This window comes from Salvelinus namaycush, chromosome 7 (assembly GCF_016432855.1).
Source record: "Salvelinus namaycush isolate Seneca chromosome 7, SaNama_1.0, whole genome shotgun sequence".
NCBI classification, from domain to species: domain Eukaryota; kingdom Metazoa; phylum Chordata; class Actinopteri; order Salmoniformes; family Salmonidae; genus Salvelinus; species Salvelinus namaycush.
Window position 1 is genome coordinate 53,337,831 of NC_052313.1, and position 24,161 is coordinate 53,361,991.

Below are 24,161 nucleotides of genomic sequence, written 5' to 3' on the forward strand. Positions count from 1 at the left end.
TGATACCATCAGGATGATACCATCAAGATGAGACATTCAAGATGAGACATTCAGGATGATACCATCAAGATGAGACATTCAAGATGAGACATTCAAGATGAGACATTCAGGATGATACCATCAATATGAGACATTCAGGATGATACCATCAAGATGAGACATTCAAGATGAGACATTCAGGATGATACCATCAAGATGAGACATTCAGGATGATACCATCAAGATGAGACATTCAGGATGATACCATCAAGATGAGATATTCAGGGTGATACCATCAAGATGAGACAATCAGGATGATACCATCAAGATGAGACAATCAAGATGAGACTTTCAAGATGAGCTATTCAACATGAGACATACAGGATGAAACATTCAAGATCATACATTCAAGATGAGACATTCAAGAAGACATACTGTACAAGATGGCATGTACAGTATGCCACTGACAACAACATTTTTGCCACTGACAGTAACATTTTAATGGGCAACACAGAAAAACCAGGCCCCTTTTGATATCATTGAAGATAAAAATGATACAAGACAAACCTGGCTTCACAAGAAGAAAAAAAACTTTATTCATTTTCATACTTACAAACAATTTCAAAAGTAACCTAAATAATGAAATTACTTCAACCTAAGATAGATTTGCTCATTGCAAATAATCCAACTGAAAATATATACCAAGCTCCGTTACATTTTCCCAAATAAGAAAAATATACAGGAGCAAAAACTGAAAAAAATATTGCATGTATTTTTTTCATTTTTGTTGCTGCCACCGCCCAGAAGGAAGGAAATCAAGAAGCAACAATGAATTGTAAATACATGACAAACTTTCCTTGTATTATATGCACAAGAAAAAATACAAATAATAATTGCACATCATTCCCTTATTATTGCATCAGTTGCATTTTAGTCTGTTTCAGTAGGTGTGTATACTCAGTCATATACGCCAGTGTAAATACAGTTTCAATACACTGTAACAACATATGGATATTGAAGTTATTGAAATCACATTGGCATCACTATTTCAACAATTCAATATTCCTGCCTAGTCTGAATGCAATCGATGATGAGAAGCTGAACAGTTCTAAAAAGCGAGCTTGCCAAAAGAAACAGACATTTTAACTTGTTTAAATGACAAACATTCCATTGAATTACAAGCTATGACAGATTTTTAAAATGAAACCAATAACACAAACCCAAAATGTCAAGGCTAGCACTACTACTTAAGTTAAACATCAAAATGTAAGAATTATTGCAGAATAATAATCAACTATGCATCGTTCAGTACATCAGTACAGCATTTGGTCCATTGACATATCACGTTTATATGATGAAAGCGGTTGAAATTAGACCCAAAGTCAGGCTCAGCATATTGAAACCAAAACAGGGAGTTAAATGAAACAAACCAATCTTACAGAATGAAAATCCAGACCAGGATGGTTTTTACTGTACTTGAAACCAGTTGGACAGTGAATGAATGACCTGTGTTGAGAGGATAACATTCAATGGCGGTTCATATGCATCAATGCTGAATGTGACCTCAGCCCAAGCTTGCAAACATGACATGTCACAACCGCCTATACTTTGAATAAGCTTGAGAATTGTTATGAAGGGAATTTTACATGTTTAATCCAAGAAAATATAGCCCAAACCTACCCTGAAATCCAATACAGTACACACACAAAAAAAACGAACTTAAATATCATGACCAACCAAAAAAGTCATTATAATGCACCAAGAAACAATAAATAGAATTGCAATTTTTGTTTTTTAAATCATCACTTAAAACGAGCAACTTGACTTTGTCATCTAATCTGTTGACATCATCGTAAAAGCATAATGGCATTCAAAACCTAAAGCATTAAATAAACAATATTATAATAAAAATAACATGATGGATGAACAATCGCGAATGTGGCGGCATGGGAGTAAACACGTCCGCCCAGGCCCCACGGGTTCCCCCATGAACCCCAGAACATTCCATGGCCCATAAACATTTGGCTCCATCCAAACACCTATGGCCACGTCCCAATAATATCAAACAGCTTCCTCTCCTGGTCTCCTTTCCTTCAAGAGTAGTACATTGAAGCCTCTTTTACCTGTCGTGGACATGGGAGTGAAGGAGACGACGAAAGGAAGCCAACTAAGAGAATTTGGACACAGCAATAGTCTTAAGTCCAACTAATTCCTCACACACTAGAGGCAGTCCACAGTATAATGAAGAGTTGAATTGTCTATTGCATGAGCGTAGCATAGCTGACTATGTGGTCACCCACAGTAGTCTTGGTTAAGAAATCGAGTAAACAATCATTTTAGTTTTCAGTCAGTTAGGATACAGTTTTTAGCCACTGATGATTCTTTTCTTGAGTAATTTCCTTTCATGCTTCTTAAATACTATAAATAGGGTTCCTGGAGGATGTGAGGGAGAGTTATTCATTTGGGGTAGTAGTAGGACCAGACGTGAATGGCAAAATAAACTCATGAAAATAATTGCGGAAAAGGCTTGGAGCATTGGAGGCTGGTGGGAGGAGCTATAGGAGGACGGGCTCATTGTAATGGCTGGAATGGAATAAATGGAACGGTATCAAACACATCAAAGATATGGAAACCACACATTTGATTAACCATTAATTCCATTCCAGCCATTACAATGAGCCCATCCTCCAATAGCTCCTCCCATCAGCACTAACATGGCAACACCATAGGAACACTTACACCGAACTGGAATACTCAAATACATACAATACATTACTGAACACATGCAGTATAAGTCATAATGTAAAATACAAGAAATGAACATAGAAAGGAGGGCTCTAGGAGTGATACCATTGGCTCAAAGAGGTCTGTTGACATCATCGTAAAAGCATAATGGCATTCAAAACCTAAAGCATTAAATAAACAATATTATAATAAAAATAACGGCGGACGTGTTTACTCCCATGCCGCCACATTCGCGATTGTTCATCCATCATGATGCAGCAAAAAGTGATGGGTAGAGATCGGATTAGTAAGTAGATCATTTTAAGGATCCGAATAGGGGTAAAAATAGAACGATTAAATTTACCTAAAAAGACCTCTTTTCAAAAGAGCATCATAAAGTAATCATTGGGCTACATCCCACCATACTGTGCCGATAGCATCACCCAGCACCTAGAAAATGGAACAGTAGCATTTTTTCCCAATGTTTTTACACTTTTACATTTTTTTTTTTGTACATTTTTTTCAAACTGATATTGAAATCCTATTTTGTAACACTAGCAGAGAGAGAAATAGAGAGAGATAATTCAGAATAACACAATTTGATCCTAATGAACGTTCAACATGCTTCAACACTTGTCTAAAGGTCTAAAATCAACGAAAACAAAGACATTACTTATTTTTTCAGTTTCTCTGAAAGCAACAGGTCTCTTATTAGAGAGCGATCATGGTGGTAAGCTGGAAGGTCAAGGGAGTTGTTATCAGAGCCAGAGTCTAGAGGGCATCATCATCAGGAGTTAGGTAGGAACATCATGTCTTCAGTGGTCAGGAGATGGAGGGAGCGGAGCAGAGGGAGTGGAGGCCGGCCGGGCTGGGTCCTTAGGATGTCGTCATGGAGGATGGGTCATTCCACATGGCCGCCACGTCTCTGAACCTGTCACAGGGCATGATGGGAAAGGGAGTACATTATTGTTTCTGTCAAACACTTCACCTGAAGATAATGTAATAACAACAAACAGACAAACAGAGGATCCCCCGGGACAACAGGTGAGCTATTGACCCCTTTGTCAATTGTAATGTGTGTGTGTGTGTCTGCCAGGACTCTGACCTTGCGTTGATGAGGTACTGGGCCAGGCTGATGTTGGCGGGGGTTCCTGTGATGGTGATCTGGCGCTCCGATGACCCTTCCATGGCGTTAGCAATTTTGATCTGCGCCCCAGACATCTGACGGATCTCGTTGATTTTGGTTCCCTGGCGCCCGATTATGCAGCCTATTAGCTGGGAAGAAGAGGCGGAGGGACTTAAAACAGGGGAATAGCAAAGTCTGAATGGAATGCATACAAAGTCATACGCACCATGACACACTGACCCCTTTTTTCAATTGTTCTATTTTTACAAATATATCCATGGTGGTGCATGCAAGCATTTGAAAACTTTTTGTTAAAATATTGACTGACTATTGACTATCCTTTTTATGTCTCTATTTTGGTTTGGTCAGGGCGTGAGTTTGGGTGGGCATTCTATGTTTTGTGTTCTATGTTTTCTATTTCTGTGTGTTTGGCCGGGTGTGGTTCTCAATCAGAGGCAGCTGTCTATCGTTGTCTCTGATTGAGAACCATACTTAGGTATCCTTTTCCCACCTGTGTTTTGTGGGTAGTTGTTTTCTGTTTTGTGTTGCTGCACCTGACAGGACTGTTTCGTTTTTGTTCATTCACTTTGTTATTTTGTTTAGTGTTCTGTTTAAATAAAAATAACATGAACACTTACCACGCTGCGCTTTGGTTCACACCTAATTCAACAGACGACCGTTACACAGACTGTATGTTTGTATTTCCTGTTCAATCCCATACAGCAGCTAGTGATAGTTGTGTTTGTTTTTATTGGTTTTGTATTGATTGTATTGTGTTGATGTTGTTATTTTGCTATATGTTGTATTGTATTGTGCTGATGTTGTTATTTTGTAATATATGTTGTATTGTTAATGTTGTTATTTCGCTATATATTGTATTGTGTTGATGTTGTTATTTTGTTATATGTTGTATTGTATTGTGTTGATGTTATTTTGCTATATGTTGTATTGTGTTGATGTTGTTATTTTCCTATATGTTGTATTGTGTTGATGTTGTTATTTTGCTATATGTTGTATTGTGTTGATGTTGTTATTTTGCTTAATATTGTATTGTGTTTATGTTGTTATTTTGCTTTATGTTGTATTGTGTTGATGTTGTTATTTTGCTTTATGTTGTATTGTATTGTGTTGATGTTGTTATTTTGCTTTATGTTGTATTGAATTGTGTTCATGTTCACAGGGCTCCCTTGAGAATGAGACCCTGGTCTCAATGGTGACCCCCCCTTTTCTAAATCAAAGTAAAATAAATAAAAAATAAATGAATTTGATGGATACTGTCTTCTTCCTGCATCGCTAGGCCCTCTAGTGGTATCTCCTAGACATACAAGATGAGACATTCAAGATGAGAATATTCAAGTAGAGACATTCAAGATGATATCAAGATGAGACATTCAATGAGACATTCAAGATGAGACATTCAAGGTGAGACATTCAGGATGATACCATCAAGGTGAGACATTCAAGATGAGACATTCAAGTTGAGACATTAAAGATGATACCATCAATATGAGATATTCAAGATGAGACATTCAAGATGATACCATCAGGATGAGACATTCAATGAGACATTCAAGATGAGACATTCAAGGTGAGACATTCAGGATGATACCATCAAGATTAGACATTCAGGATGATACCATCAAGATGAGACAATCGAGATGAGACATTCAGGATGATACCATCAATATGAGACATTCAAGATGATACCATCAAGTTGAGACATTCAGGATGATACCATCAATATGAGACATTCAGGATGATACCATCAAGATGAGACCATCAAGATGAGACATTCAAGATGAGACATTCAGGATGATACCATCAATATGAGACATTCAGGATGATACCATCAAGATGAGACATTCAAGATGAGACATTCAGGATGATACCATCAAGATGAGACATTCAGGATGATACCATCAAGATGAGACATTCAAGATGAGACATTCAGGATGATACCATCAAGATGAGACATTCAGGATGATACCATCAAGATGAGACATTCAGGATGATACCATCAAGATGAGACATTCAAGATGAGACATTCAGGATGATACCATCAGGATGATACCATCAAGATGAGACATTCAAGATGAGACATTCAGGATGATACCATCAAGATGAGACATTCAAGATGAGACATTCAAGATGAGACATTCAGGATGATACCATCAATATGAGACATTCGGGATGATACCATCAAGATGAGACATTCAAGATGAGACATTCAGGATGATACCATCAAGATGAGACATTCAGGATGATACCATCAAGATGAGACATTCAGGATGATACCATCAAGATGAGATATTCAGGGTGATACCATCAAGATGAGACAATCAGGATGATACCATCAAGATGAGACAATCAAGATGAGACTTTCAAGATGAGCTATTCAACATGAGACATACAGGATGAAACATTCAAGATCATACATTCAAGATGAGACATTCAAGAAGACATACTGTACAAGATGGCATGTACAGTATGCCACTGACAACAACATTTTTGCTACTGACAGTAACATTTTAATGGGCAACACAGAAAAACCAGGCCCCTTTTGATATCATTGAAGATAAAAATGATACAAGACAAACCTGGCTTCACAAGAAGAAAAAAAACTTTATTCATTTTCATACTTACAAACAATTTCAAAAGTAACCTAAATAATGAAATTACTTCAACCTAAGATAGATTTGCTCATTGCAAATAATCCAACTGAAAATATATACCAAGCTCCGTTACATTTTCCCAAATAAGAAAAATATACAGGAGCAAAAACTGAAAAAAATATTGCATGTATTTTTTTCATTTTTGTTGCTGCCACCGCCCAGAAGGAAGGAAATCAAGAAGCAACAATGAATTGTAAATACATGACAAACTTTCCTTGTATTATATGCACAAGAAAAAATACAAATAATAATTGCACATCATTCCCTTATTATTGCATCAGTTGCATTTTAGTCTGTTTCAGTAGGTGTGTATACTCAGTCATATACGCCAGTGTAAATACAGTTTCAATACACTGTAACAACATATGGATATTGAAGTTATTGAAATCACATTGGCATCACTATTTCAACAATTCAATATTCCTGCCTAGTCTGAATGCAATCGATGATGAGAAGCTGAACAGTTCTAAAAAGCGAGCTTGCCAAAAGAAACAGACATTTTAACTTGTTTAAATGACAAACATTCCATTGAATTACAAGCTATGACAGATTTTTAAAATGAAACCAATAACACAAACCCAAAATGTCAAGGCTAGCACTACTACTTAAGTTAAACATCAAAATGTAAGAATTATTGCAGAATAATAATCAACTATGCATCGTTCAGTACATCAGTACAGCATTTGGTCCATTGACATATCACATTTATATGATGAAAGTGGTTGAAATTAGACCCAAAGTCAGGCTCAGCATATTGAAACCAAAACAGGGAGTTAAATGAAACAAACCAATCTTACAGAATGAAAATCCAGACCAGGATGGTTTTTACTGTACTTGAAACCAGTTGGACAGTGAATGAATGACCTGTGTTGAGAGGATAACATTCAATGGCGGTTCATATGCATCAATGCTGAATGTGACCTCAGCCCAAGCTTGCAAACATGACATGTCACAACCGCCTATACTTTGAATAAGCTTGAGAATTGTTATGAAGGGAATTTTACATGTTTAATCCAAGAAAATATAGCCCAAACCTACCCTGAAATCCAATACAGTACACACACAAAAAAAACGAACTTAAATATCATGACCAACCAAAAAAGTCATTATAATGCACCAAGAAACAATAAATAGAATTGCAATTTTTGTTTTTTAAATCATCACTTAAAACGAGCAACTTGACTTTGTCATCTAATCTGTTGACATCATCGTAAAAGCATAATGACATTCAAAACCTAAAGCATTAAATAAACAATATTATAATAAAAATAACATGATGGATGAACAATCGCGAATGTGGCGGCATGGGAGTAAACACGTCCGCCCAGGCCCCACGGGTTCCCCCATGAACCCCAGAACATTCCATGGCCCATAAACATTTGGCTCCATCCAAACACCTATGGCCACGTCCCAATAATATCAAACAGCTTCCTCTCCTGGTCTCCTTTCCTTCAAGAGTAGTACATTGAAGCCTCTTTTACCTGTCGTGGACATGGGAGTGAAGGAGACGACGAAAGGAAGCCAACTAAGAGAATTTGGACACAGCAATAGTCTTAAGTCCAACTAATTCCTCACACACTAGAGGCAGTCCACAGTATAATGAAGAGTTGAATTGTCTATTGCATGAGCGTAGCATAGCTGACTATGTGGTCACCCACAGTAGTCTTGGTTAAGAAATCGAGTAAACAATCATTTTAGTTTTCAGTCAGTTAGGATACAGTTTTTAGCCACTGATGATTCTTTTCTTGAGTAATTTCCTTTCATGCTTCTTAAATACTATAAATAGGGTTCCTGGAGGATGTGAGGGAGAGTTATTCATTTGGGGTAGTAGTAGGACCAGACGTGAATGGCAAAAAAAACTCATGAAAATAATTGCGGAAAAGGCTTGGAGCATTGGAGGCTGGTGGGAGGAGCTATAGGAGGACGGGCTCATTGTAATGGCTGGAATGGAATAAATGGAACGGTATCAAACACATCAAAGATATGGAAACCACACATTTGATTAACCATTAATTCCATTCCAGCCATTACAATGAGCCCATCCTCCAATAGCTCCTCCCATCAGCACTAACATGGCAACACCATAGGAACACTTACACCGAACTGGAATACTCAAATACATACAATACATTACTGAACACATGCAGTATAAGTCATAATGTAAAATACAAGAAATGAACATAGAAAGGAGGGCTCTAGGAGTGATACCATTGGCTCAAAGAGGTCATGTGATGCAGCAAAAAGTGATGGGTAGAGATCGGATTAGTAAGTAGATCATTTTAAGGATCCGAATAGGGGTAAAAATAGAACGATTAAATTTACCTAAAAAGACCTCTTTTCAAAAGAGCATCATAAAGTAATCATTGGGCTACATCCCACCATACTGTGCCGATAGCATCACCCAGCACCTAGAAAATGGAACAGTAGCATTTTTTCCCAATGTTTTTACACTTTTACATTTTTTTTTTGTACATTTTTTTCAAACTGATATTGAAATCCTATTTTGTAACACTAGCAGAGAGAGAAATAGAGAGAGATAATTCAGAATAACACAATTTGATCCTAATGAACGTTCAACATGCTTCAACACTTGTCTAAAGGTCTAAAATCAACGAAAACAAAGACATTACTTATTTTTTCAGTTTCTCTGAAAGCAACAGGTCTCTTATTAGAGAGCGATCATGGTGGTAAGCTGGAGGGTCAAGGGAGTTGTTATCAGAGCCAGAGTCTAGAGGGCATCATCATCAGGAGTTAGGTAGGAACATCATGTCTTCAGTGGTCAGGAGATGGAGGGAGCGGAGCAGAGGGAGTGGAGGCCGGCCGGGCTGGGTCCTTAGGATGTGGTCATGGAGGATGGGTCATTCCACATGGCCGCCACGTCTCTGAACCTGTCACAGGGCATGATGGGAAAGGGAGTACATTATTGTTTCTGTCAAACACTTCACCTGAAGATAATGTAATAACAACAAACAGACAAACAGAGGATCCCCCGGGACAACAGGTGAGCTATTGACCCCTTTGTCAATTGTAATGTGTGTGTGTGTGTCTGCCAGGACTCTGACCGTGCGTTGATGAGGTACTGGGCCAGGCTGATGTTGGCGGGGGTTCCTGTGATGGTGATCTGGCGCTCCGATGACCCTTCCATGGCGTTAGCAATTTTGATCTGCGCCCCAGACATCTGACGGATCTCGTTGATTTTGGTTCCCTGGCGCCCGATTATGCAGCCTATTAGCTGGGAAGAAGAGGCGGAGGGACTTAAAACAGGGGAATAGCAAAGTCTGAATGGAATGCATACAAAGTCATACGCACCATGACACACTGACCCCTTTTTTCAATTGTTCTATTTTTACAAATATATCCATGGTGGTGCATGCAAGCATTTGAAAACTTTTTGTTAAAATATTGACTGACTATTGGTGAAATCACCATACCCATCCCTTACATGACAATAGATGACAAATGTCAAATGAAAAGCTCCATGGTCCCCACACTCACATCATTGGGAATGGTGAGTTCATGAGTACTGGCCTGGTTACTGGCATCCAGACCTGCTATATGGGAGAGAGAGAGACAGAGAGAGGGGACACGGCATAAAATAGAGTTTTGCATGGGGAGGGTGACGTCCGCTGTGAGCGACAGTTAGCTTTGGAGACCTATAGTCAGAACCCTGATTGGAGATGCTTCTGCAGAGGTCTTGAGAGAGCAGCCTGTGGCTTCTCCTTCTCTGTTGAAAAGGGGGTTCGTTCTCAAACCAGAGGAGATTTACCCGCCAACCCAGATAAAACTAACTCGGAAGGACCAAAATCTTCAAGGCGCTACAAAAGCAGATTAAGAAAATAAACCAAATATTTGAAAAACTACAAATAAAACGTCAACGTCAACAAGAGCAACCACCAGGTGGCCATGTCATTGGAAGCGCAGCACAAAGAACGACAGGAAGAGAATGAACAGAGAAAGACAGATAGAGGAAGAGAGAGAGAAAGAGGAGGAAGTGTGTGTGTGTGTCTCTACAGGTAAAAAAAGAGAAGGAGATTTGGTAGAGGGTGGTTCTCGTGTAGGTGGGTACGTACCGGGGAAGGCAGGGGTGGTCTGTCCAAGGGGATTAAAGGGGGTTTGCTGCATAGCCAACTGGTGGAGCTTGGTCAACTGCTGAGGGGGGTAGGAGGGACAGCAGAGCTATGAGGGCATCGTTAAAACACACACACACACACAGGTCAGGTCTGTCACCAAGAAACAGTACAAGAAGAAAGACAGGATTCAGGAGAAGCAGTGACACAGATAGGAGGAGAGAGAGAGAGAGAAAGAAAAAGAAAAAGGAAACTCATAGAGGACTTGGCCCTAGTCGGTGAAGAAAGGATGTCTCTGTGTGTTTGGATGGTGCCATGTGAAATTTAGTTCATGGATGTCTGTGTCTGAAACACTTGGACCCAACATGGCGTCATGAAACATACCATGTCCGTTTGACTACGTTGAGGTATTCCTTGAAATTGACCTCCTCCTCTCTGAAGAAGTACTGCACTTAACTTTCACATTCCTCACTTGAGCAACCAGTATCCTTATTATTCTGGGTGATGGATAAGGAAATAATTGTTTTCTTTCTGTGTCCCTTTGCTAGTTTTCCTACAGGCCAAGTCCTATGAAGTTTGGCTACAAACAGAGGACAGAGGTTGTGAGTAATTTCAGATTTGAAAGAGACAGAAATTACTTTTCAGAATTGGTAGTATTAATATTATGGGTTAATATTAATAGGATTGGACACAGAGAGAGTAGAGTGTAGAGAGAAGACTGCCTCATGGAATTAGAACTCACGTCAGGGTGAGGGATGGCGTATTGTCCCTGAATGGTGTAAGCCTGGAAGGAGAGGAGGGAGAAACATACAACGCTATTAGAATCTGCTGATGGAAGTGGCTAAATCAGCGGTCCTCGGACCCCAAGGAATGAAATTTAGTTTTTTGCCCTAACACTACACAACTGATTCAAATGATCAAAGCTGGATGATTAGTTGATTATTTGAATCAGCTGTGTAGTGCTAATGCAAAAACCAAAGCGTGCACCTCTTGGGGTCCTGGGGACCGAGTTTTGGAAAGTCCATGTACTTCCACTATACCTCCACTAGGGGCAGTAGTGGTCTACATCCGTGACCCCACATCTATCAGAGTCATATTCACTGATTCTAGTCACTTGATAACTCTTTCAGTATTCTCTTAGCAGGGTTGGGCCAATTCCATTTCAATTCCAGTCAATGCAGAAGGTAAACCAAATTCCAATTCCACATTTCCCTCATTGAAAAGCATTTTAAGAGAATTGGAATTAGAATTTCAGTGTACTTTCTGAATTGACTAGAATTGAAATGGAATAGATCCCAACCCTGTCTTAGTATTATCTCTTATGGCAATCAAGTTGAATTCATGTCCAAATTAAACATACAATGCTAGCAAAAAAAATCTATGAGCAACCTTGAAAAACAAGTCAGATATCATATCCCTTGTACTGAGGTGAATATTGAACATAACTGTCTACTTCAGTCTCTGACCACTTATGTGGCTCCATTTTTGCAAGTCACCATTTGTGAAACTTGAGATAATGTCCTAATTCATGTTGCAGGTAATTATTGATAAAGAAATGTGATAGGATATCTGTTGGAGGGAGTTGGATAAACAATGGGAGCTTTGCACACAAATACTTTGCTGGCGTATTAAACGTGTTTCTGATCATTTCTTGGGTAGTAGAGCAATTTTATTTATTTTTTAGAAAAAGAATGTGGTAGACATAGAACTTATTTTTTTCGTATTTTATTTACAATAATAACTGCTCTCTTTAATCATATTGCAAGCTCCTCCATTGTCCTCTAGACTCCCTCTCTAGTTCTTCACCCCTCACATCAATCAGGTTCAGGTTAACTTCACTGGCTGAGAACAGCCAGGTGGGAGTGGCTACGGTGAGGGCTGGGGAGAGATGTGATTGGAGGAAGGAGTCGAGGACCCACTGTCAGGGGAATGTGATCGGACCTAATTGATGTGTGCTCATCGGGGTTCACAGCGTGATAATGGGGTCAGTATTGGGCTGAATTTCATTTCAACACCAGACAGCACAGCAACTCCATCCAACATCCAACATATTTTTGGATCATGTTTAGGATCATGTCCTGAGTCAACTGGCGCTGAAATGGCAGCTAGCCCAGTTCTGATGGTGGTAGTGGTGATGGTAGTGGTGATGATATCATGCTAGCAGAGGCAGTGGCAGTGGTGAGGAGGTGAGTGATAAAACCTGGAAGTGACACTAACAGGCAGTGGCTGGTGCTGCAGTAAGAGGCTGAGGTTGGCAGTGGAGGCCCCCAGCGGGTCGGCTCTTACCTGGCCACCTGAAAAAATGACGGGGGTGGAGGCAGGCTTGGGGCGGTAGGGGATAGTGGCACCTTTCGGTGGGGACTGAGGAGAGGGAGGAGAGGGGAAGAGGGGTAGAGAGAGTGTTAGAGCAGTGGGATGAGGGATACAGTAAAGAGAGAGATAGAGAGACAGAGAGAGAGAGAAAGACAGAGAGAGAGAGAGAGAGACAGAGAGCGAGAGAGAGAGATACAGAGAGCGTGCGAGAGAGAGAGACAGAGAGCGCGCAAGAGAGAGAGAGAGACAGAGAGAGACAGCGAGAGAGAGAGAGAGAGAGAGAGAGAGAGAGAGAGAGAGAGAGAGAGAGAGAGAGAGAGAGAGAGAGAGAGAGAGAGATATAGAGAGAGAGAGAGAAGAGAAGACAGGAAGAGGTTTTGTAGACTGAGGGACAGTGCCTTGGGAGAAGACAGTCTGTGACACTCACTACATCATACTATTGTTCTTTACTGTGGATGCATGCAGTGACATGAGATAGGTGTTGTGTATAAGAGCACACTGACAACTGAAATCACATGATTTTACCTCATAGGTCGGCTATATCATTGCAACCTGGGAAGCCATCATCTACAACATTGTTATAATCATTTTGTCCCATGGTCTATACCGACCAAGATCCTAATTCCTTCCTTAGATGTTTAAGACGGTAAAAACAATTGTACATCCACGTTGTACGGTCTAGCTGATTCCTAAGGTCTGTGTGAATGTATTTTTCCTGTGTATTCCCGGGAGGACTGAATCAGACCCTCCTCCTTCATCCCTCCATACTCTACCTCTAGCATGACAACACAGATCTGCTTGACACACTGGATAATGGCTTCCGGGGCTCCTGAGATGGTGACTGCTCGTTCAGTGGAGTTGGGCAGCATGTCCCCTGCGACCTGTACCTGAGCACCTGTGGACTGAAGTGGGAAGACTGTTATTGAGCATGTGTACTGTGTAAGGTGCAATGAATAATAGCTGGTCCTCAAGCCGGATAGGAACGATTCCTAAACAAACTACTAATAAGAATGTAATGGCTGTATATGCATTTTTTGCCAATTAATCATTAACTAACGAATAAATTGTCAAGTAAATTCAATTAATCATTATCACTACTTATGCCCTTTACCTCTCTCATTTCTTTGATCTTGGAGCCTCCTTTCCCTATGAGGGAGCCACATTGGCTGGCTGGGACCACCAGACGCAGGGTGACAGGAGGCTTGCTGGTGGCTGGACTGTTGCTCATAGAGTTGATTATATCCTGGGAAGAAACCATAAAGATCATATTAGTATAATAGTATTGTATTAAAATACCTGGTGTAACAGAATTGTGAAACAGCCACAGAATTGTAAACAGCCGTTGTAAAATGAAGCATGACCAAGAGGAGATTGAGGGAAATATGAATGCTAGATACCTCTTCAAACTTGTATGCGATCATGGCGAAGGCCTTGAAGATGGCATCTGTGGGTCCGGTGATGGTAACTATCCGCTCTGGGCAGTTTCCCTCAGAGATGTTGATGCGTGCACCGCTCTGTGGATTAAACAGTGGACACAGATAAATCAAGTAGATCATGAAGTACTAAATAGAATACTATCCATTTAATACGCATTCTTAAACTGGGTAAGGTGCATTATGGGATACATACTGCACTTACCTCTTCACGCATCTTCTTCACTGTCTCTCCTTTCTGAAAAGACAGACAACAGACAGACAAGAAACAGACGACAGACAGACGACAGTTAAAACATCGGAGAGATGTCACATTAAACAAATATTCTCATCTTAAAACAGTTTTGTAATATTCATATGATTGTGATGTGTTTATGAACATGATAGTTACCTTTCCAATGATGCTTCCAACCTCCTGCAAAGAAACAGAGGTTCAACAACAGTTAGCATCAACGTCCAATTCAATACATGACAGAAACTATCCCAAAAACCTTGGAAAGTGACCTCTCCTCATCTCCCTCACAACCACAGATCTAAAAACACTTGATAGACAGTAACCTATCCAGCCCATTCAGCCAACGGTGGTCGCGAAGGAAAGGAGATAAGGAGATAAGGAAAGTAAACCACATGAGAGTATTGGAACCAAAGTAAAGGAAACTATCTGAGAGTATTGGAACCCAGCCGGTGTGTACTGTACCTTGCCGTGCATCAGAAGCCTGATGGTGAGGGTGACGTTGAGGCCTCCTTCGCCTGGCTGCTGCACCTTGGGTGGTTCCATGTTGGGATTGGATGTGAAGGAAGGGGTGTGGTCACGTAAAAGAGGAGTCCCAGGGCCAATGAGAGTGTGATGGAACAGCCAGCCAACCAGTCACCTGCAAGACAAGAAGGCCACTCAATATTAGGCCCACTGGAAACAGATGTACCAAACTACCACTGGATAACATTGATGGATATCATCTTTGAATGAACCTGCTCATGAATACCATTCGAGTTCTGTTCAGACAGGAAACGTTTTATAGACTGTGTGAGTGGCGGACAGTGCTTTAACTCTGGAGGACAATCTTTAACTCTGGGATCTTAATTTTACCTATAATGTTGCAGCAAAATAATCCTGCAGCAACAGGATTTGAATGTTTAACCCATAATGTTGCTTGATCAGTGGTTAGGCTATTAGCTGGCCAAAAGTATCCTATACATGAAAAGTGCAATACTGTTAATATAAGTGTGTGTTTGTGTGGGTTTTCAGTGAATTCATTTAAATTACGAAACTCATCTGCATTTCCTGAGTTAGTTGTAGCTCCATTTCATGTTGTTTGACCTTTTTTATTTATATCCATACAAAGGATACTGATTCATGATTTCGACTGGCTGAGAAAAGATTCCCGTTCTATATCTATGGATTTAGTGGGAAGTCATTCACTCTAAATGTTCCGTTGCCATGATGGCTGGCAACGTTCTTATCCCTTGCTTGCTAGCCAACTACGACTAACACAGTCACGTCAAACCGTGCAGCTAGAATAACAGCAATGTTGCTGCATTCAATTTCTTTGTATATATCCATAAAAACGATGTTTGATTTCGACTGGCTGAGAACAGATGTCCGTCTCGTCCTCATTCTTAACAGGACAGTGGAGATCGAATGTCAATATGGAAACAATGTTGCAAATGTCGACAGACAGACAGCGATGTTTGGCCAAACCCCTGTTGTTATAAAACCCAAATGTTAGGCTAGAAACATGGGGAAAAAATGTCAATATGCTTTTTACAGTGGAAACCAAGTTAATGAATTGGCTGGCTGGGCTGATGAGACACTAGATGCGTAGAGATTTCTCAGATGGAACAGAAAGCAAGATGCCCATTTTTACGTCATAGGCTTACCCCTGCTAAACAGTTTGTGTATGGCTTAGAACACATCTCAACCAATCACAAGAGGTATGATAGGCCAAACGGAGAGAGTGGGAGGCCACGGGAGGTCTCTGAGATAAGGGAGGAAAGGGTTCTGCAACCAGCTGTCTCTCTCCAATCTCCCAGAGGTCAGATTACATAAAAAGCCTTAATCCGGGTTTAAGAGCCAGGCCAGTGGTGCAGGTCTGCCACAGGGCCTGGGCAGGGACAGAAATAAACCCACTAAAATCAAGTGCAGGAGGGGGGTTGGGGGGGGGGGATGCACATGGGGTGTGGTAGGCTGGCTGGGACCGTAGCACAATGGACTGCTGGAGCCAGGGGTTACCGGGGTTATTTTGGGTACTTTGGTGATAGAACTAGATGAGAGGATGCAAACACTCTCTGTGGTATTGTAATAAAAATACTGGTGTATATGTAGCTACCACTTCTGGTCTTCGTGAAGGCATACATGGTGATGGAAATGCCTTCGAATTGGGTTGGGTATTTGAAGCATCCTTCAAAAGGCGGCATGCAGAAAACAAATCATATAGACTCCAATTGGGTCCATCCCTCCTGAGAGCCATCATGTGTGGCTGAAATGAGAATGTATTTTCTCTCGTGTGCCTGGTGGTGTGTTTGAATAGCTCTCCTACCATCCACCACCTTCTCGCTCATCCACTGCAGCACAATAGAATTAGGTCACAGACTCATGATTCATCCATGCCCCATCCATGCCTTCCAGTCAACTTGCTTTTTATTTCAACTGCTAAATATTAGGCACCATTCTCAGACGGAACTCTATTTGAGTCAGCGGCAGCATAAAAAAAAGACATTTAAAATCCAAAATCCTGTTTTATCTCCAAATGTGCCTATTGTGTCCATTGGTTGAATAATATTTCATTTAATCCCAAACGGTTAACATTTGAATCTGAGCACAATCAGTTATGTATTAGAATCTATTAGTAGGGTATGCAATTTAGGACACAATACCGCTGTATTCAAGAGTGAGGCAACAGAGCGAAGGTTAATAAATGCGTCCGACCGAACGCTACATTATCAAAACCAATTGTCTGCATTCGACCAATAGTGTTTTCAAGTATATTTTCCGTGCTCTGGACAATGTATGTGTTGACCATGCTCAATCCCCTTTGTTAACAGAGTTATTACATCAACAAGTTGGAAATAAAGAAAAAGGGAGATAGAGAGAGAGAGAAAAAGAGAGATAGAGAGAGAAAGAGGTAGAGAGAGAGGTAGAGAGAGAGAGCGATAGAGATAGAAAGGTAGAGAGAGAGATAGAGATAGAGAAAGTGGTAGAGAGAGAGAGAGCGATAGAGATAGAAAGAGGTAGAGAGAGATAGAGATAGAGAAAGTGGTAGAGAGAGAGAGAGAGGTAGAGAGAGAGAGAGCGATAGAGATAGAAAGAGGTAGAGAGAGAGAAAGTGGTAGAGAGGTAGAGAGAGAGAGAGAGAGAGAGAGAGAGAGAGAGAGAGAGAGAGAGAGAGAGAGAGAGAGAGAGAGCAGTATTTCTCGTGACATCTGATGTAGTTAGTAAGTGGGTCAGAGAGAGCTATGTTGAGCTGCAGAGCTGCTGGCCTCCTCCTCTATGGTGCTCTGCTATTGAATTAATCACGCTTTACGCTCGGGTGGACAACACCGCGCACAAAATGGCTCTTCCTTTTCTTTCATCTCTCCCTTCGTCTGCTGCCCTGCCTGCCCTCAGCCCAGTACAGAAGAGACAGCAGGCTGCAGCATCACTCCTGGAGAAGAAGCCCCACTTTACATCTGCCTGTCTTTCTTTTCATTCCTTGGCTCTTTAATGTAGAGCTAACAATGGAGGATGACTCCTCTTATGTAGGCCCACTGGACTGTGAGTGACCGAGAACACTTTACTAAATATGAAAAGATAGCTGTCTTCAGTATCTGAAGAGGGTGGGCAGGATAGAGCTCTGAGTGAGTACAGTCACGGCCCCCTCACTGAGACAGGTGAGACTTAAATAGAAGTGACGCCATCACTGATCACCTGAAATTATTCTGTCAGCAGTCAGGAAGGAAAGAAGAAAAGGAGAGAAAGATATTTGGGAGAATTGGGTGACATCACCCGGGAATGACAGACAGAGGCTGTCCAGATGCCTTGATTAGTGCTGGGCTACAGAAAGGAACGCACTGACTGGAAGTGGATCAGCACTGCAGTCTTATCATGCACTGTAGAAATGAGACAGCAATTATCTCTGCAGTGTTGCCTCACCTTATCTGGCCTCACCGCTGCCCTTCTCTGCTTCCGGTCAGCTGTGTGTGAGCTGGTGCATGTGCATGTGTGTACTGTATGCTTGCTCAAGCTTAGACCAAAGAGAACATGCAATCAGCATCTTTAAGAATTCCTTATTAGAGATTGGAGATTGTGTTGGAAAATGTGTTTTGTTTGAAAATCTCCACAAAGTCAGAGGCTGATTATATGAAACATCAACCCAAAGGCTCTTACAGCGCACGTGAGAAAAAGACTGAGATCTGGAGGAATGGGAAAATGGAGGACAAAACTTGCAGTATAATCTAGGCCAAAGCCCTGTCATCTGTTCCATTTTAATCCACCGAGCTAGAGATATGTCGTTATGATTTTGATATAAACCCTCCATAAGCATACACTTGTAAGCCAAAGCAGTAGAGAGAGGGAGACCACTAAACTGAGACTGAGGGTGACTCAAGACGTTCACAAGCAGTGCACCCCACATTCATATACTCTGTATGTTTGCCTGCTCCGACTCAAATTGACCCTGATTCTACAAATGACCTTTGAGCTCAATCATAGTGTAATTAATAGAACATGAGTTAACACACAAGCAAACTAGAAAAGGGAATACATATGTTACACATGGCACACAAATCGTAGCTGTATTCTCTTTGGTTGGCCACGTTTGCTGGCAAAGATAAGAGATGAGTGACGCAACATTGTAATCTGTTATGAGGAGCCAAGAGAAATGTCAGCCAGAGGATCCAGTCCATTCTACATTCTGAACGCACTAAACAGACTTTTCATTAGGAAAATAGCTGCAGGGAACTACTCACTAAAAGCAAGTCAGCACCCTCAAATAGCACCGATATGCCTCCTCAATCACCGTTGACCTCTCACCTCTAACCTTTTAGACGGCCTATGTTGTGCCTTAAGGATGTCCTATGTATCCTCAATACCATGAGGACGTCACAGAAGGAAACCCCATATGAAGAACTCTATCTACTTTCATGACTCAGGCAGAACCGTCTCCTGCATGACTGAGCCTGTCACTAAAATCATCATTCTACTTCTAATAGATTGGAATGCTGGATTCAAAATGGCCTGCTGTCAGTAAGTAAGGGCCACAGTGGACAGCAGAGAAGTACATGTTGATATTAGATATTCAAGTTGAACTTGAGTTGCTGTTGGAAAATAAAATAACCAAATATACTTGTTGTTGTACCAAAGTGGCCAGAGACAGAATTGCACCCATCCAAGTTGTCAGATCTTCCTTTGAAAAAGAAATACTTACATGGGGGACAATGAATATAGAATAGAAAAGAATAGAATGTGTTGCAGATGCAGGACACTGAGATGTGAGCAGCAGCTCTGGTCTCATCTGACACTAACTAGGCTTTTGTTGCCGTGTGATTGGGGGGGGGCGTCCTCTCCTCTACCCGGCTGTGACAGTACACTCTAGAGCTGTCACTCTAGATCAGCCGCCTCCGCGCTGAGACCTCAGCCTACATCACAGTCAAAACGGGGGCGACCACTCACTCCCTCTCACTGAGTAGTGCCCTCACCAGGTCAGGCAACACTGGAGAGAAGAGAGGGATGGGGCATGGGTGGCCCCAAAAACACTTGTCACTGTCCCCTAATTAGAATCCAATCACAAAATGGTGTTGTAAAATGTGCCATTGCCTACGACGGGATAGAGAATGTAGAGCCCGTTTTGCGTTGTAGCATACCATGTTGTACTGTGGCTGTTGGTGGTAAAAGAAGAGCGTGTGGTCGGCCATCTTAGATTTCCCACAAATGTACATGAGATCACAGCTTGTCACTAAGTCAAGGCTCCGCTGAATGAGCATGCATGGATTTACAGATCACAGTCTTGTTAAATGGGTCGAGTGTAAACACATATCTTTTTTTAAATAATTTTGAAATTCCATAATATCATTTTTGATCGTAGTATTTTTACTTCCTTGATAGATTACAATGATATTTAGTTTTCTAAATTCCAATACAAATATTAATTTGATCATTTCAACAACAAAAAATAGTGCCAGCCTTCGGTATTGTTATTTGAGACGTCGATTATGCAATATTTTAACAATGATGTTAAAACCTGTCTTAACCATTACGGAGGAAACGTACATTCCAACGATTTGGTGCTTCCTTAGTTCAATCCCACGGTTCACATGAATTAGTGATAATGCCAAATGACACGTTGACTGTTCCTACAGACCAAGAACACCATTAAGAGAGCTGATATGATAGTAAGGATGATTGGGATAATGGTCGTGAAGACTAGATACATCCATCTCATGGGCTATCAGGTTCTGTTACCATTCAGTGTGGACAAGGTCAGCGGAACCTATCGCAATAGAACGACGCCACTTCTGATCTGCAAAACATCACAATGTCATTAGAACCCACCTTAAAGGAACAATTAACTGATAATTCCATTAAACAATTAGCCCGAATGTATACGATCACAAGGGTGAGTCAATAGCAGGGAACATGGAGCACAAAGAGAGGGGTCCAACCAACCAACAAGCTAACCGGCGATTCTCAAGGGAATACAGAAATACTTTCACAGCACACACATGGGGTCGCAACACCCTTTGTATTTGCCTAATGAAGGACACACTAAGAGCAACGGCTAAAACAATGGAGTCAGATCGATGTCCACTGTATTACAAAACAAAGGGGCTTCAAATAACGATGGGATTGAGATAATAAACTGGCAACATGTCAACGGCTGCTGTTCCCGCGCCACTTAACGATAACTCTACAGACATTCATTCATTATTGAAGACATTTCCCAACTCAACATTGGCCAATATCTCCTGCTGCCAGTTTAAAGCCAGGAGACTACCCATGAAGCCTTTCTTACAAATGGTCCAACCACTAGCCTACTGTACGTACATATGATACAGTCAGTTGCACTATTTTACATTTCCACCAGATATGTTTATAAAAATAAATACATATTTAAATAGTAGCATTATGACCACTGGACTCAGAGGCCTTCCTCAAACCTGATCTAGAAGCTGAAAAATAGGCATTACCTTCGTGCAGCGTAAAACAGATGGCGACCACTTTCGACGTTTCGCAAAAGATTAAAAAAACACAGAATGAAAATTATTTTTTCCCTCTCCCCTTTGCTATGCCCAGTCTGGATCGGGATATCTGATTGGTTGGAAAGGCCAAATCACATGGGCGAGACAGAGAACCCGTGACCCCTCTCTAAATAAAATGACGAAATGAAACAGCCTTGCATCCTAGCCGAACAATTTGTGGCAGTGTGATACCCTGACTACACTGACGATGTTGTGGTCTACTGTAAATAGGCTGTATGATGAGGCTGGATGGGGTCACCATCCCCCCTCCCCGACCCCCAAACAGAAAACAAAGGGGGTGCCTAGTGAGGCACACTGGCATTGGGGCATGTCTACGGAGGCGGGGTATCAAAGTCTGCATAGCCACCCCCAGGCACTCGCCTGTCCTGTAGGTCAATTGTTCCAACCCACCAACCCACCAACCCACCAACTCACCAACCCACCAACCCACCAACTCACCAACCCACCAACTCACCAACCCACCAACCCACCAACCCACCAACCCACCAACCCACCAACCTACCAACCCACCGCCTTCTTCTCTAGCTGATCACGAACACAACACCCAAAGTATTTTCAGATACAACAACCGCCAAGGAACACCAGCACAAACCCACAGACCCCCAACGTCTGTGACAAGGGACTACCAGGGTTAGTGGTTGGTTTGTGGGTTGGGGTGGTGGTCTGTGTGCCCTGGAGGATGAGGCTGGTAGAGGGATGGCGATGCAGAGGTCAAAGCCCAAACCCCACATCACATGTCTGTCGTAACATCCAGCAGCCCTCGAACCACCCGGGCTCCTCCCTGCTGGCTTTTAATCTGCGTGTGTGTGTGTGAGTGTGTGTGTGTTTGTGGAATTACAGGGAGCTTTAGAGGCCTCCCGTCCAGATTATCCAATCCAGCTAAAATCCAACCCTGTGTCAGATGAACAGTTGTGCAGGGACCCCAGCAGCACAGACAGAATGTAGGGTTTAGGGGGTGGAGGGTTTGAGGGGGGGTGATGTGGGCGACGGGGGTACAGGCATTGGATTAGGGACAACACAAACAATGAGGAGCGTGTCCCACCTAAATTTAAATTGTTCAGAGGGAAGCAAGAAGCATATCTCGGTTTAAATATGTCCTCTTAAACACTCAACATCTATCTATCTATCCCCCCCAAAAACACAGAATGATCCCCACAGCCGCCCTACCGCCCCGCCTGTCGATTGGCCCATGGGAGAATACCACAAATAGAGCATTAAATTTGCTCCACATTGAATCACAAGAGGCTGAGAGAGGCACAGTGTCACAGGGAATCTACTTTATATTCAAATAACACTGTTGGCTCTCCTTCAAAACCAAGAGTACATGGTGGAAGCCCCACAGACACAGACTTGAACTTTACCGTTTTTCCTCAAGTTATTACCATGTAAGGCCTTGTCCCCATAGTTTTAGACAGCGTCCTCTCCTTGTCTCCTTCCCTTAGGGCCCACTGATCTGAAAGGACTTGATAGGTGAAAGTGATATTGTGGAACTGGGAAACCTGTCCCAGTCGTTGCACCTATCAGTGCTCATGAAGGAAAGGAAATAAGGAAAGAAATACATTTGAGAGTATTGGGACGTGGCCAATGTATTCCTCCATATCCCAAGGCAGTCACAGTGCATGTTTTGCAATAAACATATACAAACCCCTATAGCAACCACACATACTAATTATGCACTTGAGATGGCAAGGATATTTACATCTCAAGTCCATGCAAAAGGTCCAGAGCGAGTCTTATAGAAGGCCTCTTTACCTAGTAGTATTCATATGGTCAGGCAGTATACAGTATCTTACCAGTTCAGATGAAGGGAAAGTTCCAGAGGAGGAGATGGAGGTTCAGTTTGGGACCAGACAAACATGGAGGACAACGGACACTCTGAGGTATGGGCTGGCTGGCCTGCTTCTATATGTAAACTTGCCCTCATAGCCTCCAGCAAGGTGACCAGCCCAACCCAGACTGGCCCTCGGTGGGAGAAGCACCCTCCCCAAAGCCACCCCAGTCCCCTGTCAGGAACAGGCAGGCCTGATGAAGGCAGAAGGGCGTGAAGGAGAGAGGGAGCGAGGGAGAGAGGGATCAGGGGGAACAGTCGATCCCGCCAGTGATTGTTGACGTGGTGACTGAAGGAGGCGGGGCTGACCAAATAACGAGTGTTGTGTGAGTGTGTCTATGTCTATGTGTGTGTGTGTGTGTGTGTGGGGGGGGGGGGGGTCACAAAGGGACTTTTTGGGGAGGTGATTATCTAAGCACTTCCCCTGACCCAATGAACATTTTATATCAATACTCAATACTTTTTATGCAACCAACTGATGTATCCTGGGCTGCAGGATCATTAAAAACGTCATTATTGATTGCGGAGAAGCCACAAGCCACATGCCCCTGGTCCCATGCATTGTCTACAGTACCTAACAAACAGACACTGAATAAGATTTGTTTTACAACACACTTTACAGCCAGGCAGAATGGTGCTTTAACAAGTTTAACAAGGGCCCAGTTTTTCTAAAGTTATCTATCTGGATTTCGCCTATTGGATAGGATTAAATGCATAGAAATAGAATGAATAGGACGGACATATCATTGACTTGAATGGGGACTCCCTCTCTATTCATTCTATTTC

The 24,161-nt window shown here is 41.9% G+C and overlaps 1 protein-coding gene across 2 annotated transcripts; it reads right to left on the reverse strand.

Annotated features, from left to right (window-relative positions):
* Window positions 1-9,334: 9,334 nt before the first annotated feature.
* LOC120051433 (poly(rC)-binding protein 3-like) lies at window positions 9,335-15,092 on the reverse strand. Of its 2 annotated transcripts, none has more exons than XM_038998300.1 (12): window positions 15,012-15,092; window positions 14,706-14,729; window positions 14,520-14,552; window positions 14,279-14,395; window positions 13,993-14,124; window positions 13,655-13,783; window positions 12,786-12,929; window positions 11,311-11,352; window positions 10,572-10,647; window positions 9,997-10,049; window positions 9,564-9,733; window positions 9,335-9,389 (listed from the first exon to the last, which is right to left on the reverse strand). In XM_038998300.1, exons 1-12 carry the CDS (start codon window positions 15,090-15,092, stop codon window positions 9,335-9,337), a joined length of 1,056 nt encoding a protein of 351 aa, XP_038854228.1. The 2 variants fall into 2 exon arrangements, with proteins under 2 accessions (XP_038854228.1, XP_038854227.1); XM_038998299.1 differs by having other exon boundaries at window positions 10,572-10,650.
* Window positions 15,093-24,161: the final 9,069 nt, after the last annotated feature.

Bases quoted from the DNA above. Each gene is read 5' to 3' on its own strand.
- LOC120051433 (XM_038998299.1), bottom strand. From the start codon at position 15,092: ATGGAACCACCCAAGGTGCAGCAGCCAGGCGAAGGAGGCCTCAACGTC. The intron at 14,730-15,011 runs GTACAGTACACA...GTTTCTTTGCAG, and splicing joins GGCTTCTGATGCACGGCAAG to GAGGTTGGAAGCATCATTGG. The intron at 14,553-14,705 runs GTAACTATCATG...CTGTCTTTTCAG, and splicing joins TTGGAAGCATCATTGGAAAG to AAAGGAGAGACAGTGAAGAA.